The sequence below is a fragment of the Netta rufina genome (assembly GCF_964035555.1).
Source record: "Netta rufina genome assembly, chromosome: 1".
NCBI lineage: Eukaryota > Metazoa > Chordata > Aves > Anseriformes > Anatidae > Netta > Netta rufina.
In genome coordinates, this window is record NC_140123.1 from 25,050,624 (window position 1) to 25,065,645 (window position 15,022).

Here is a 15,022-nt window from a genome sequence, read left to right on the forward strand (position 1 = left end):
AGTCTTTTGCCCTGAAGAACTTTGATGTAAGCTTTTACATCAACTGGAGAGGGAATTAAACTATTTCTGGTTCTGTGTGTTTTAATGCACCAAATACTATGCAAACTATTGAATGGCTTCCCAGCCTGATAAGAGATTATATGGGCTAAGTTATAGATAAGCTAAGTTATAGATAAGCTATAGTTCCTCTGAGGTATACCTCAATCAGGCCTTATGCAAACCGTGGAGAATTAGTAAAAGATGTTAACCAGCTAATGCTATAGGTATGGTGTATGCCTGGAGTATCTGTTCTAACTTGAACACCCAAGAGGATAAAAGTGGGACTGACTTCTCTTCCCAAATAAAATCCAAAAAGTGTTTTAATACCTGGTGGTGACGATAAAGAATTCTGAAGATGGTTTACTACTCTGTATTCTCTCTTTTTCATTTAGCTTCTGTTATGTTTAATTTTCCTGACCAAGCAACAGTGAAAAAAGTCGTGTACAGCTTACCACGTGTTGGAGTAGGAACCAGCTATGGTTTGCCACAAGCCAGGTAATTTTATTAAAATAACTTGTAAATTCTATGATTATTATACTATATACATTATATTATTATATGGGTCAATACTAAAACATTATTCCTGTCAAGAAACTCTAGGTTTTCCATTTTGTTAGGGTAGTTTTAGAAATAATACCCTTTACTTAATGTATGGCCTGTTATTGTAGAATAGAAGTAAAAATATTCTAAATTATATTTTGTGATCTTTAAAGGAAATAAGCACCTTCCAAGTGGACCAAACCTTCAAAGTCTAGTTTTCAGTCAGGTTTTATAACTGTATGCAATAATGATCATCCTTGCTGTGGCTGGAATGCAAGATATGGAAGTAAACTTGACCAGGCTTTGTGTTTACTAAATAAAAAATATTTTTGTTTACATAACTTCTCACTGGCCATTTATATGAATGTATATGCATTTTACTTCATTGCTTATCAGTAATGCTCATCAAAACCTACTTTGCACTTTCCAAATTACTTCCATTCATTAGAATGATTATTCCTCTGTTTCCAAAATTATGGATGATCTATATTTTTAGAAAGACCAACCAAGATTCAGTTCTAGAGGTTTTCACATACTATGGACAACTACAGTCATTATTTATTCTCTCATCAATATCAAATCAACCTATGGTCAGAGATGAGGCTGGTAATTGTCAGATCCTGTGCTATAAAAGTATTCGTATTTCACTGATGGAGAAAATGGTATTTATGTGTACTTGACTGAGGTGGGGTGAAATTTCCTGCTGCCTTATTTTTATTTATTTCTTTAGTAATGTCTGTTTAGACAGTAAAACTGTTCTTGAGAGTAAATCACCAGAAGTGATGTTTCCATTTTTTTTTTTTTTTTTTTTTTTTTTTTAGATTCAGTTTGAATTTCTATTCAAAATCAAAGAAAAATAAATATAAGAGAGAGGACAGACAAGAAATTCACATAATATGGTGCCTTGGGTTCAGATCTCTGTTTGGCTTGATTTGGCCAGAAGCCGATGACTTAATCATCAGTGTGTTGTCTGGGATGTGTCTTTCTCTTTCTTTAAGTCATTTTCTACAAACTAAAAATTCATATTGTCTCCCAGTGCAGAATGTGGAAATACTCTGTAATGTCAAAGCGTCTGTAGGATTGGAGAACTGTTTCTTTCCCAGCTGAACATCATTCCTTGTCATGAGCTTAAGAGACTCATGATGCCTAAGGCTTGATCTCCTGAATGTGCTGAAATCTTTAGGCAAACTGCCAAGGTTCTTAAGTTTTCGCTGAGATCAAGGAAGTTAAGGCATCTCTTTGGAAGGTGCATCTTGTTAATATTCGCATTGCTCTTCCAAAAACTCAGATTACAGGAATTGTTGTCTGTAAATGGGAAATAATAACATTCTTTTCTGAAATAAATAAAAATAAATAAAAGCCACATGTTCCAGAACAAACAATATGCAAATTTCTCAATCAGAATTTCATATTTATAGTGACATTTTTTAACTTTTGAAATTCATATGCTTTGTGCATTATTCACTGAATAATTGTCTGAAAAAGTTTGTTGATATATAATTATTGAGAAAAGTTTCATCTTCAATATTATATGCAATTATTTCCATATTTTTTGATTAAGGTTCAATTAGAATCAAAAACGGGCTTGTTAGCCTTCAGAATAAATCTGGCATATGGTAGTGAAGTTGTTCTACTTTCTTGTTTTTGTGTAATTGCTCTGTGATTTATGCACCATAAAGACCCTTTAATCATGGTTTTTCTTTTATTTCTGTCTACATACCCTTCAGTAGTATTGCAGTGGAGTAATTGAGGAAAAATGTGGCTCAATAACTGCTCTGTAGTTAATATTTTGTTGATGTTAGAATATAGTTTCCCTTCTCATGAATAAGTTGGCTCCGGAATGTTAGCAAGAATTTTTTAAAGTTATGTTTATTTGTATCATAAACAGATATGATGCTGAGTAGCCAGCATCTACACAGGGAGCTGCTACACTGAGTAAATTGTTATCATATGTTATGCCCAATTTTTTAGATTAACTTGAAAAATTTTAACTTTAAAATATTTTATCTAAAACAAATCTTTCCAGTAGTTTTGGTTAAATTCCTTAGTTTTAATTTGATAATATTTTTATCCAAATTTAATTACATTGTCATAAAGAAATGCAATTCAAGATGGAAATAATCTGAAAGAGTTAAAGGGTTTTAATTAAGTACATGGACTTTAAGTGCATTTCTATTTTTATGGAGAAATCGTGTGATTAACAAAGATGGAAGGAAAAAAATATTTGTGATCTTCTAATATAGGGGAATACAAGAGAAATCTTTTAATACAGAGGAATGAAAGTAGGCAAACTGGTATCTTCTCAAGACTGTTAGAGAGCAGCTGTTTTGAGTAATTCTCCAGTTTGCATCTGCTGGCTTTCCCTATTTTTGTCTCTCTAATGCTTTTATTCAACAAAGCATTCGAGACTATACTTAGAGTTATAAAGTAATTATATCCTTAAAATCAGTCACATGTTGAAGTGTTTGGTCTTGTTTGGTGATCAAATTTATCTATCCTCCATATATTCAATTTCATTGTTCCTAAATATGTTGCATTGATTGTAGTTTTTGATGTTGTCATATCAATTGGGCAGACAGTATTTATTTGACTTTTATTTATTTCTTTAGGTAAAGTAATATCTTCAGTTTTACAACACTATTATCAGACCACTTTGTAGGGTTTTAATGACTCAGGTGTAATTTACTGATGCAATTTTATAGAGGGTAATGTCACAGCCTAGAAAACAAGTGTGAGCTGCTTGTGATTTTGGAAGCATACAGGGATCAAATAATTGGTAAAAGATACAGTTACATTATCATACTTCACCATTAAACAAGCGCTAGCACCTGAGTCTGAATTTTGGTGGGCTGTTAATGTGTTAGGTAAACAATAGCTTCAGTTATTAAAGCTGAGAAATACAAATGATCAAGGAAAACATGTAATTTGGCTGATGTTGTAGCTATTGACATCATTTCATCACTGTCACTAAAACATAAAACCCCTTCCAGAGTTTTGATTGAACGCAAATACAGACGAATGTCTTACCAGAAGCCTGTGATTTTTCCCAAGCCTTTTATTTTTTCAGTATAGGAGCAACATAACACAAAACATCATGCAGATGCTATATTTTTGATAAGATTCTTTGTATGAAGTTGTAGATAAGTTAAAAGTGATTGTGAAAGGGGGTGGGTCATGCTCCACGTGTAGAACAAGCCTTCCCTCAAAATTTCATTAAGCATTTAGTAAAAATATTTAAGGCATATAAAACTTGGAAAATTCTGCAGTTTCCATTTAGAGTAAGTACTTCACAGTTCCCAAGAAGCAAAGGAAGCACACACATTTGTGCATCTTCATATTTCTGAGGGCATATTGAAACAGAGAAATGGTTCTATCAAAGTTGGGTGGATTTAGCAAAACACAAAACAGTGGGTCTGCCTTTGTCAACTGAAACAAGCAGGTTGTGGAACCAATTTATTGTGCATATTTTTTTCTAGTCTCTTCTGAAATAGTTTCAAGTTTTTCAAATACCTTAGGTAAAAAACAAATGAGGAACCTTTTTAGTATATTTTGATTTTATGTAGAATTCAATTAAATCAGGCTTTCAAATGCAAAGTCATTTGACAGTTCATAGATTTTTTTCAGTCTCTTGGGTGAAGTCTAAAAGCATCTACTAAGTTGTACTGATGTGTACGTTTGTTTTGTTATGAGAGGAACAAAAAGTCTATGACAGAAATGCTTTATAAATTTAATTATCTCTTTAGTATTTTTATTTTCTGCATTTATTAATATGTGTGTAGCATTAGTCATAGTTTACTGGGAAAAATACAACTTTGAGGCTTCCACTGTAAAACTAATCGTAATTCTATAAAATGCAATATAATGTATGCCTGCATTCAGATATTTGTTAACAGAAATTGTTCACAAGAAGCATAATAGAAACAATGTTTTGTTTTGTTTTGTTTTTTAAAAATTACTGTCTCCTGTGTACTAGTAAAGTTTATGTACTGCTGACATCTTAAAATCTGCTGTAAAATAGGTGGCAAGACCTATTAGGCACTGCAGTTTAGGGTAAATATAAAGAAGAAAAAAAAAAAAAAGAAGTGTAGATAGACTCACATGGTCATTTTTGTATGCCCAATTTGTAAGAGTAAGCATAGCAGTCACTGACATTGACATTGACAATTCAGACATATGATTGTGATAACTAGTCGTTCCAATAACTTTTATCTGGAAGTAGGGTACAATGCATGTATGCATATATATAAGTAGGTGGTCCACGTTTTTGTAATCAATGCCTGGTTTGACACCTTGTATATGACTTTTTTTTAGGAAAATTCTCAGCATTCAGTCTTGAAATAGTACGCTTAGTATGTCTAGTGGGCATCTGAAAGCTGGTATCACCAGCATGGGGTGAAAGCATTAGGTGTACCCAGTTACTCATGGTAAGATATATATATATATATATACGCATATATATATGTATGTATATGTATATATATGTATATATATATGGTGTGTGTGTATATATATATATAATATAGATAGATAAAATTAATGAATAGGCTAAACTTCAGAAATCTTTTTTTTTTAACAAGTATAAACGTTTTTCTATTTTGATCAGTTTAAAATTGTATGTTTCTGTAAAAAAAAAAAAAGGTATCTGAGGAGATGAGTTTTTCCTCTTTCCAAATATTTTCATTGTCTCTTTTCAACAAATACAATTTTCTTTAGAAACATGTTGTGAGCAGTTAAGCTATTTCTGCTTGTTGCAGATTTCTTTCTTTAGTGCATTAGTGACTGAATCCAGTTTCCTGTATTTTACTAACGAGGGACAGCATATATAATGGGTAATGTGGTGCATGGTATTTGGTTATAACACTGTTGTCAAATTATATCTGGAAGAGCTGCAGTTTTCTGCTTTTCTATTCCTTGGCACAGTAGTTATATTCTTTCTCCCTTGTACAATCATGTAATTTTTAGAAAATTTGTGGAAATATCTTAAACTTGTATTCCCTTTCCAAATTTAAATGAAATACAATTCTGGAGAAATTATCAGTTATTCTGGAGAGATAGGCAGATGGACATGTGAGCAGATAACTGAATAAAACTGGTTTCTTTCAGAAATCAGGCTATAAATAGAAATCTTGTAGATTACTGGGGTATAGGACTGGATCATGGGTAGCTGGCCATGGAGAAGGAATACCACGTGGAGTAAGTATCTTCAACCCTTGCACTGGAAATATATGGCACTTTAATACCTATCACTCATCTTAATGAACTTATCTAAACATGTCCTTTTGAAACAGGGAAATGGTACTCCTCTTTTATTCCTGCTGGACAACACAGGCACCAGGAGGTCTGCAGTTCCTTTTATTTCCAGTCTTTTAACCAGATTCAGAACAAAATAAAACACAAAATATATTCTTCTGAATTATTACAATGCTGTAGTACTGGTAAAATAAAATAGAGATCTTAATTTTAGTAATTTCTCAAATACGGTTAATAGTATCTTCTTGACTTCATTAAATGAGATTAAAAAAAAACAACTCTGAGAGAATCTGAAATTAATCACACTAATAATGTTGCCCTACGTCTTAACATTTAATGAGGCTCTTAAAATAATCATTCTTTAAATATATTTCCTAGGAGAATCTCACTGGCCACTCCCCGACAGCTTTATAAATCATCCAACATGACTCAGCGCTGGCAGAGACGAGAGATCTCTAACTTTGAATATTTGATGTTCCTCAATACTATAGCAGGTAAGGCTTCTGACTCTTTAATCCTTCATAATATGTTTATGTTTGTCAAAGTCTTAAGCACTGTGACTTGATAGAATACATTTATCCCTCTGGAATTCAGCTGCAGCTTTATGATAGATTCTGAAACACACGCATTAAATTTTATCAGAAAATGCACAACCTATCACTGAGACTTTAGATTCATGTATTGTTGTGGAGGCTGTTCCTTGCTCTCCTTCTGCCATTTCCTTTGCTGACAGCTTTGTCTGAAGCTTTATTAGAGTCAACAAACCATTGCCAGAGAGTGTCTGGAAATAATAATGGGAAAATGTAATTTTGCTACTTCATCATTCTCAGCAACAGCAACTAGACAGCAGAATAACAACAGTATTCTGCCTAGTACAGATGTCACCTGGATTGTGGTATGATTAGATTACAGCATCTTTTCTCATTTAGTTCTTTGAACTGAAATATAATATCAGATTAGGTATTTAAAATGAGAAATAACTGCCACAGACATCCATTCACTATTCGCAAAAGAAGAGTTTTCCTGGCAATTGTAATTAATTAAATATTTACAATGGATTTTCCTTTTCACCTTTCCCTTTTCTATGTATTAACTCCTGCAGTAATTTTAATTGTAAAAAGCAGAAATTTTCTATGCTATATACTAAGATTTCTAGGATGTTGTCTACTATCATGATTCCTGTCTCTAGCACGTATACTGCTTGTGAACCTGCCTACAGAGAGGCTTCGCCAGACATTTCACTCTAGTGAGCTTTGATTTAAAACCCAAATTAAATTCCACCAGACACCACTTTGTACTCCAAAACCAAAAACTTTGTATCTTTACTTGGCCCTGACTTTTGTGCTTGAGGTTATCTTCAGGCCAGATATAAGACAAATGCAAGTGCAAAACCCAGATGTAGCACCCAAATGACCATTAGTCTGACCAGTGTGAGTCACTGCACTCTTCCCAGCAGGGCAGTGGCAGAATTCAGTAGCTGAATCTGTCAAAGATGCTTTCTTTGAACCTTCACACTTTTGCCTCTGTGCTTGTGTGGTAGTCATCTTCCCTGCATCCAGTCTCACAGATATTAATAAATGTGTCATCAGATTATCTCAGTGGGATACAGAAGTGCTGCCACTGAATGGGTAGAAATCTGAGGGCATGTTTACATTGGGCAGTGGAGCACAAAGCAAGAGTCCAGTCCCTGAAGCTACCAGAGACCTGGGCTGGAAAGTATGTATGGTGCAGTAGCATGCAGGCACACCAGCTTGGCTTCCGAGCATTATAGCTACAGTCACGCAGATCTCTGCCTAAGGAAGGAGTCCTGCTGAGCGTTTATTACCTCTGGCACAGGGCCACAAGAATGCTGCTATTCTGCTTCTGGACACTGGCCTGCATCCAGCTGCTCCATGTCTCTCACGCATCCGCTGCCCTTCTGGTTATGAGGAAATTCAGGCAGAGCCTCACAGGCTTCCCTGCCTAAATTTGGAGGGCTTACTGAAGAGCTGGGTAGTTAGTCTAAGTCCTCTCAGCCCTTTTCCAATACATTATTGACAAAATGTCCTTCACTTGTAATTTCCTTTTTATGTATTAATTTCTTCTGTAAGTAGTATGTCTAAACTCTTTAATGAGAGTAGACAAGAGCTGAGCCAATTTTTGATAAATTAGTTTTCATTTTTAATCAGTTTAAAAACTTGAAGGTCATTTATTTTTAGGTATATCACTAATATATCCAAACCTGGAAGGCATCCTTATGTCTAAATTCAATTACGAATTGCAGTGAAACTTTGCACCAAAGTGATACTTTGCACCAAAGTATCAATCCCATCAGAGTATCCCAGAAGTCTCAAGAAAAATATTTTTTTGACCTGTTCCTTGATATAGAGCTGCTAGACAGGCTTTATAGCCAAACACCTAGATGCTAACGTAGGCAAGTTTCTCTTAATGTCATCTAGTGTTCACTTAAATTCACCTGCTTCACAAAAGGATAGCCTTCCATTTGCATTCCAGGTTCCCAAGGATTGGAGGATTACCAACTCATTTTCCTCTTTTTGTCTTTGAATTTGTATTGTATTTGGAAAAGCTTACAGCAGCTTTATCAGTATCTTAGTAGTGTCTCACGATGTCTCTCTACTTTCTGGCAGATTTTTTGGTATCATTCTATTATTGTAAATCTCTTTTGGTCATGTAATCTCATTGTTCTTTGTATAAACTCACTTGCTCATTTCAACAACATTATTTACCATCTCTATCAAGTCTTTCAGCAAGACAAGATCAAACTCAATTTTAAATTTTGGTGAAGACTGTATTTTCTGAAAGAGGTAAAAGAATCTCTAGAAGAAAGTCGTCCCAGATCTTTAACCCCATTTTTAATTGACTGACTTATTTTGCAAAATTGTTCTTTTTGATGACATTTTGAGCTCACATGGATTAACTCTGTGCATTCTAAAAGAGAGTTAATATGCTGATTTAAAAATTTTTAGAAGTGGACAAAATTTGTTAAATAGCAATCAATAACATCAGCTATGACTAATATGCTAATATCAGCTATGACTAGTGTGTATGTTAGAGTGGTCTTCAATGCAAAGAACTTGAAAGAAAGCATAATTGCAATGATATATTATGTGCTTTTAATTTCAGCTTTTTCTTTTTTTTTTTTTTTTTTTCAAGGTTTGAGACTATGAACATAGAAAAATAGTTATCAGTTGCTAGCATTATAACATCTGATGCATAGAATCTCCTGAGGTTTTGTTTGAAAGTCAGAACAAAACTTACCGTTGGTAGCTGGCCCTCCTGCCAGCTACACACACGCAGACAAAAACTTTCTGAAAACAACATAAGAGAATTAATTCTGTCTGCAATTCTACACATGTCAGTAAACTTCTTATTCCAGTTTGGAATACAACCTACAATTTTTGAAGTTCTGACAAAAGCAAAAAGGAAAAAAAAAATCAAAAGTCATTTTATTTTAATTATCCTTGTATTAGAAACATTGGAACTGTTAATTGTCCAGATACATCTGTGTTACACAGAAGCAAATTTCTGTGTATGAACTAGACACCACCTTTGGCAACCAGAAGAAAATACAATATTTTATATTTCATACACAAACATGAGATATTGAATATGACATCCTTTTCCAAGAAAAGAGATGATGTATTGTTTCTTTCTTGTTTTGGAAATCCAATTTCCAAGTACACTTTTAATTATACTCATTTGTAGTGAGATCCCATACTAAAGATTTCTTCAAAATCTTTTAGGTCTTTTAGGTCAGAGGTTGGACTCGATTATCTTGAGGTCTCTTCCAACCTAGAAATTCTGTGATTCTGTGAAAAGTTACAACTTCTTTACTGATAATTGTGTAGACAGTGATGGACTAGTTTTGGACTCTTTGTTTAAACAAAATATTCATGTTTAACAATATCATTGATTTTAGCTACTGAGAAATATGTGTACCAATTTTTCTTAATCATGTTATCATTTAGGTTTCTTTTGGTATATTCAGCATATCTGAACCATAACCTAGTCACTTAAGGAAAGTGGATGTTTGCCACTTGAGAAATGTGGATTATTTGCTGCTAAATTACAAATAGGTCCCTTTATCATTTTTCTTCTCTTCCATATAAGTAGAGGTTCACTAACAAAGGTATTTAGTACACTTTTTGCTAATTTCTTGTATTTTCCTTTCTTCTTACGATGGTACTTCATTAGCCTCTAACTGTTTTTAAAACAATCAAAACTCAATCGTGATTATTATAGGTTGGAGTAGATGATCTTAGAGGACTTTTCCATCCTAAATGATTCTATGATTCCATGTTTTCAAAACTATTGTCTTCTTTCAACCTGTTTCACTGGCCCTCTAGCCACCTATTTTCTCATCTCCCTATTATGTTTCACTTCTTTCACTTCTGTCTTCACTTCTTTCTTGCCCTCTTTACTGACTTAAGCGTATTTCATCATGTTTACAACTCTGTTTTTTTCCCTCCCCTCAAAAAAGTAAACACTGCACTCTGCTATTTATCCATCGTTCTCAGTGTTATGCTCTCTGTGCCCCTGTTTTTTATCCTGGCTGTGTAGACATAAGCCTTCCTGGCCACCTTCCCCCTCCTACCTATTCCCTTCCCAAGGATTCTTTAGTTTTGAAGGGCTGGGAGCAGCTATGATTATACTAATTGCTCTTTCTTCAGGCACATAGAAAAATGCCATATTACATGTGAACAATGTGTGTCAGCTGAATGCTTTGGGTGATATAAGGCCCCAGTAATTTTTATTATTCTCACTTTCAAAATTATTGATAAGTCCTTAAAAATAATACCACTGTAGCAAAAGAAATCAATAAGAGTGGAGACAAGTAGTGTATGTAACTGACTTCTGCTATTTTTTTTTTCTTTTCAAATTGTAGTATATTTAATATGTGTTTACATTTGTATATTGGTATTTTAGTTCTTTTAAATCCTACCTGCCACAGCTCTTAATAGAACTGGAGAATAATTATATCCATAGTATTTGTAAGTAATTTCTTCTAGTGGAAAGGGATTATTTTTAAAGGTTTGTGGAAAAACAAAATGACATCTTGAGTCAGGTAATAAATTCAGATGAACTTCTTCCCCCTCCCTCTTTTTTTATTTTTGCCTGTTTAGCATTTTCCACTTTTTTACTCTGTGATGTACAAGCCCTAGCTGGTTAATTATGTATATATTTAGCTACTGCATGTGTTGGGCTTATTATTGTCATCTAATTAGATGTAACTCGAACCACTTGCTTCTAGAAAAATCATTAAAAATTCTTTCCTAATGACCTAGAGATGACAAAATGTCTGTAAAGTGTGAAGAAGCAGACAAGCACAGGAACATTGCTCTTAAAGAGTGTTAATCCAGATGCTGCAATCATCTAATTAAACAATATTTTGCTGTCATTAACATTTTCACCAAGGAATTGCAGTTATAATTTCTTTGTCAGCTGTCTCTAGCTCACTTTACCTTCAAAACTAAAGTGCCATATAAAAACATTAAATTGGATGGTTTAATTAAAAAGTTTTTTTTTTTTTTTTTTTTTTTTTTTTTTTTTTAATGAAGAACATATCCACTATTTCTGAGATCTCATTTACTATGCCTCAGTTTTATTGTTCAAGTAGATTAGTGTCAGAGGCTTGCAATATTTAATATTCAGCCTTTAATATTAATCCCTATAAGCCTACTTGGGAAAAAAATCTGAAGCTTCTGAAAAGGTATAGTGACTGCTGATAGCAGTACAGGTTTGTGTTTTAAATTTATTTATTTATTTAGCTAAAGAAAGAAACAAATGATTTTTTTCTGGAAGCACCAGACAATTGAAGAGATGGCTAAATATATTAGTCTGCTGACTTTTTACTCTGAAAATAGCCATTATAAAGTCAGAACTGATGAAGAAAACATTCCTAATAAAGTTAAACCACTAATATTTATGCATGTTTAGAATTAGGGATTTGTAATCCCATTACAGCCCTAGATCACTGTCTTCTGCTCAGATAAGCATAGATGTGTGGTCCAATTTCATCATGAGTGTTTGCTCTCCTTTTACAATTTAAACTAGTGTTCATCTTTCTGAGTCATTTTTATTTGTTGATATTAAAAAGAAAAATGTTTAATTAAGAACAATAAATAATGAAATTTTTACTAAACAACTTAATGGTTATTATTAATAGTTAATCTCTTCATAAGAAAATATGTTTTATAAATATTGAAGTAGGACAGTAGTAAATATTTTGTTTATTTAGGCATAAGACTATGGTTATATTTATCAAATACATAATCACAAGGGCTCCATAGTATGTAGCTTATTCTGTCTAAACTGTGAGATCACCTGCTTCAAATTATTTCTCATTGTGGAGTTAAAAAAAAAAAAAAAAAAAAAAAAAGTGTTACTGATAACACAGAGCTAATTCCACACGATAATTTTTTCAATTGTCCATAATATAAGTAAACTTTCAAAAGCACACAGCAAAGAACTCACGTACAGCAGCTAGGCTTGGGATTGCTTTTTTTCTTGTGCTGTTTACGTATTTGTGATTTTCACATGTGGAATTGGAACAAAAAGTCAAAATCTCATTGATAGAATACTGAAATTGAAAACAAAATAATGAAATAAATATTGAAATGAAATAAAATCTGAATATGTTAAGTCTCAGTTTTGAAATTAAAACTAATTTTGGATAAATCTAAATTTCCTTTTGAGAATTTTGAAGAAGGATGTTCTTACTTTTACAAATGTTTCACAAAGTGTTTTCTAAATATATTTTTAGGTACCCTTTCCATAAAATATTTTGATTCTGAAGAATCATAACATTTGCTTAGATTTTGTATTAGACTCTGCTCACCTCAGTCATTCTTTTCCTGAATCTCAAAGTTACTTTGGCCTGCAGTCTACATAAACAGCAAATGTATAACAATAATACAAATATATGAGGTAAATGTGTCACTGAGATATATTAGAAAGAAATTTTTGCAGTAGTTAAAATTATTTTCTGACTTCTAAAATATTATGTAAATTATTTCTTTCTTCTTTTTGGATGAAATTTTAGAAGAGGAGAAGAATACATTAATCTCATTTATAGAACAGGAACAGAAGAGTTTGGGAGAAATCAAAAGGAAAATTTCTGCCTCTGAAATTTCACTTCTATCTTTTTTGGTATATTTTCTGTTGTGGAGATTTTTACAAACTATTAGTTGATGATTGTGATGGTGAGAAAGTCATTTATTATATAAAGGAATACTTGTATTAAGGTCACATTTTAAAAAACATTAAATTTGACAATCTGAAGAAAATTTAGAAATCATATGTAGTTAATCCCTTGCTAAAGCGGCAAACAATATTCTGATATGAGAGACATAAAACGTGACAGACTTACCTTCCTTAAAGATTTAGGAGTCCACCAAAATTTAAACAAAATCATTAATATTCTGCCAGAGAGTACTTTTCCTCTCTCATGCTGATAAATTTTGCTTTATTTCTTGATCTAATTGTCTGATAACTACTCATTGAGTCCAAGAATGGTTTTGCATTCATTCACTGTTAAGATTAAAGAATTGCCTTTGTTCCTATCCATGTTTATTTGTATGTAAAAAACAAACAAACAAAAAGCACATAATAATAACAATGTGCACCTTTCCCTTTTTCAGTGAGACTATACACAAAATAAAAACATACTTCTTGTTCATCAACTTCCATTGAAAAATAAGGTGCTTGTAGAGCAGTGAAAGTTTCATATTTCATTAAAGCGGAACTGATTTTTGTGGAGAATTGCAAATGCTGCTCAGAACAAGGAAGCCTGTGTTTTTCTGTGCCAGGTTTTGTACCCCAGGAATCTGTCCAGAATCTGGAAGGAAGCAGTTAGCAAGACAGGGCCGTAAATCTGCTGCAGGACTGGGAATTGTTAACCTGGGTTATTTCAGTCTGCTAATTATATTATATAAATACACACACATATATTTATTATGTGATTTTGTTTTTTAAGACTCGTGTTGCATATTGTGTGGTTGCCAGTAAATCAATATGGTGGATGCTTCTGTTCCATATTCTGTTCCATATAAGCAACTTCATTTGTCTTATCACTGAAATGTTAGACACCACTAAATACCAGTTGACACCAAAGTAACAGCCTTTCCAAAACTCACTTTTCCTGGTGATGAACTCATAATTTTCAGTTCACTTCAGTCTCAAATTGTTCTTTTGAAACAGTATCTAAAGATGGCTTTTGCATATTTGAACTACTGCTGGGATCATAGCAATGTTTCTTTCATTACATTTCTAGAGAGTAGGCTGGGGCAGTCATCTTTTATGAGTGGTACAATGTTTTTTAATTTTCAAAGTGGCTAGGAAATACTGTTACAGTAAGCATGTCTTCTTCCACCTCTAATTCTGAGATCTCACCCTTTCTTCAGTGGAGAAGTGTTGTGGGGAATAATGGATTAATATGCTTCAGGTCAGATCTCCATTTTCAAACCTCAAATAGACACCCTTGCTGTTGGACTGTCATTTGCAGCCAATCACATTGCATATAGCTTATAGAAAAATAACACTCATTGGAGTTATATTGGAGTTTTAGATTTCAGCATTTGTGCTAGAAAACAGCTCCATGGAAATAAAAAGGAAAGTGCTTAATGGCATAAGGTGTTTTATATCGATTTTGAAATACACTGTGCTGATATTACACTGATTTCTGTGTTGACTTCCGTTTCAAAATAAGTGCACCTAAACAACTGCTAAGCTCTGGAATATTTATATCTGATTCTGTCTAGTGGGATGAATTAGGAGCATGTAATACAATAAATGTAACTCCTAAATTGCTTTTCAGCCAGAGAAATTGACACTATTTCCTAATTCTTAAAACATTTTCTTTCTTAATAGGACGAACGTACAATGATTTGAACCAATACCCTGTATTTCCATGGGTGTTAACAAACTATGAATCTGAAGAGTTAGACCTGACCCTTCCAGGCAACTTCAGGGATCTTTCAAAGGTATTGTTCAATACTGTTACAGACACATAGCCAGCCTTTTTAGCAAGAATTTTTGCTTTATAACTTACAGTCTGGTTAATAAGTAAATATTTATCTTAAAGTCAGAAAAGTATGAATTAGACTTCTGTTTTATAATAATTTTATAACAAATCTTTACATTACGTATTTATATGATGCTGACAGAACTAGTTCCAAACTTGCAACTGTTCGGT

At 33.0% G+C, this 15,022-nt stretch overlaps 1 protein-coding gene across 4 annotated transcripts in view; it reads left to right on the top strand.

Annotated features, from left to right (window-relative positions):
• Window positions 1-15,022, top strand: part of NBEA (neurobeachin) — a gene marked incomplete at both ends in the record, with an annotated part of 514,126 nt that overhangs the window by 414,333 nt on the left and 84,771 nt on the right. For all 4 annotated transcript variants that reach the window (XM_084292135.1, XM_084292133.1, XM_084292136.1 and 1 more), the window contains 3 exons: window positions 432-534; window positions 6,208-6,323; window positions 14,698-14,810. In XM_084292135.1, coding sequence (XP_084148261.1) covers window positions 432-534; window positions 6,208-6,323; window positions 14,698-14,810 — 332 coding nt within the window. The remainder of the gene's footprint in view (window positions 1-431; window positions 535-6,207; window positions 6,324-14,697; window positions 14,811-15,022) is intronic.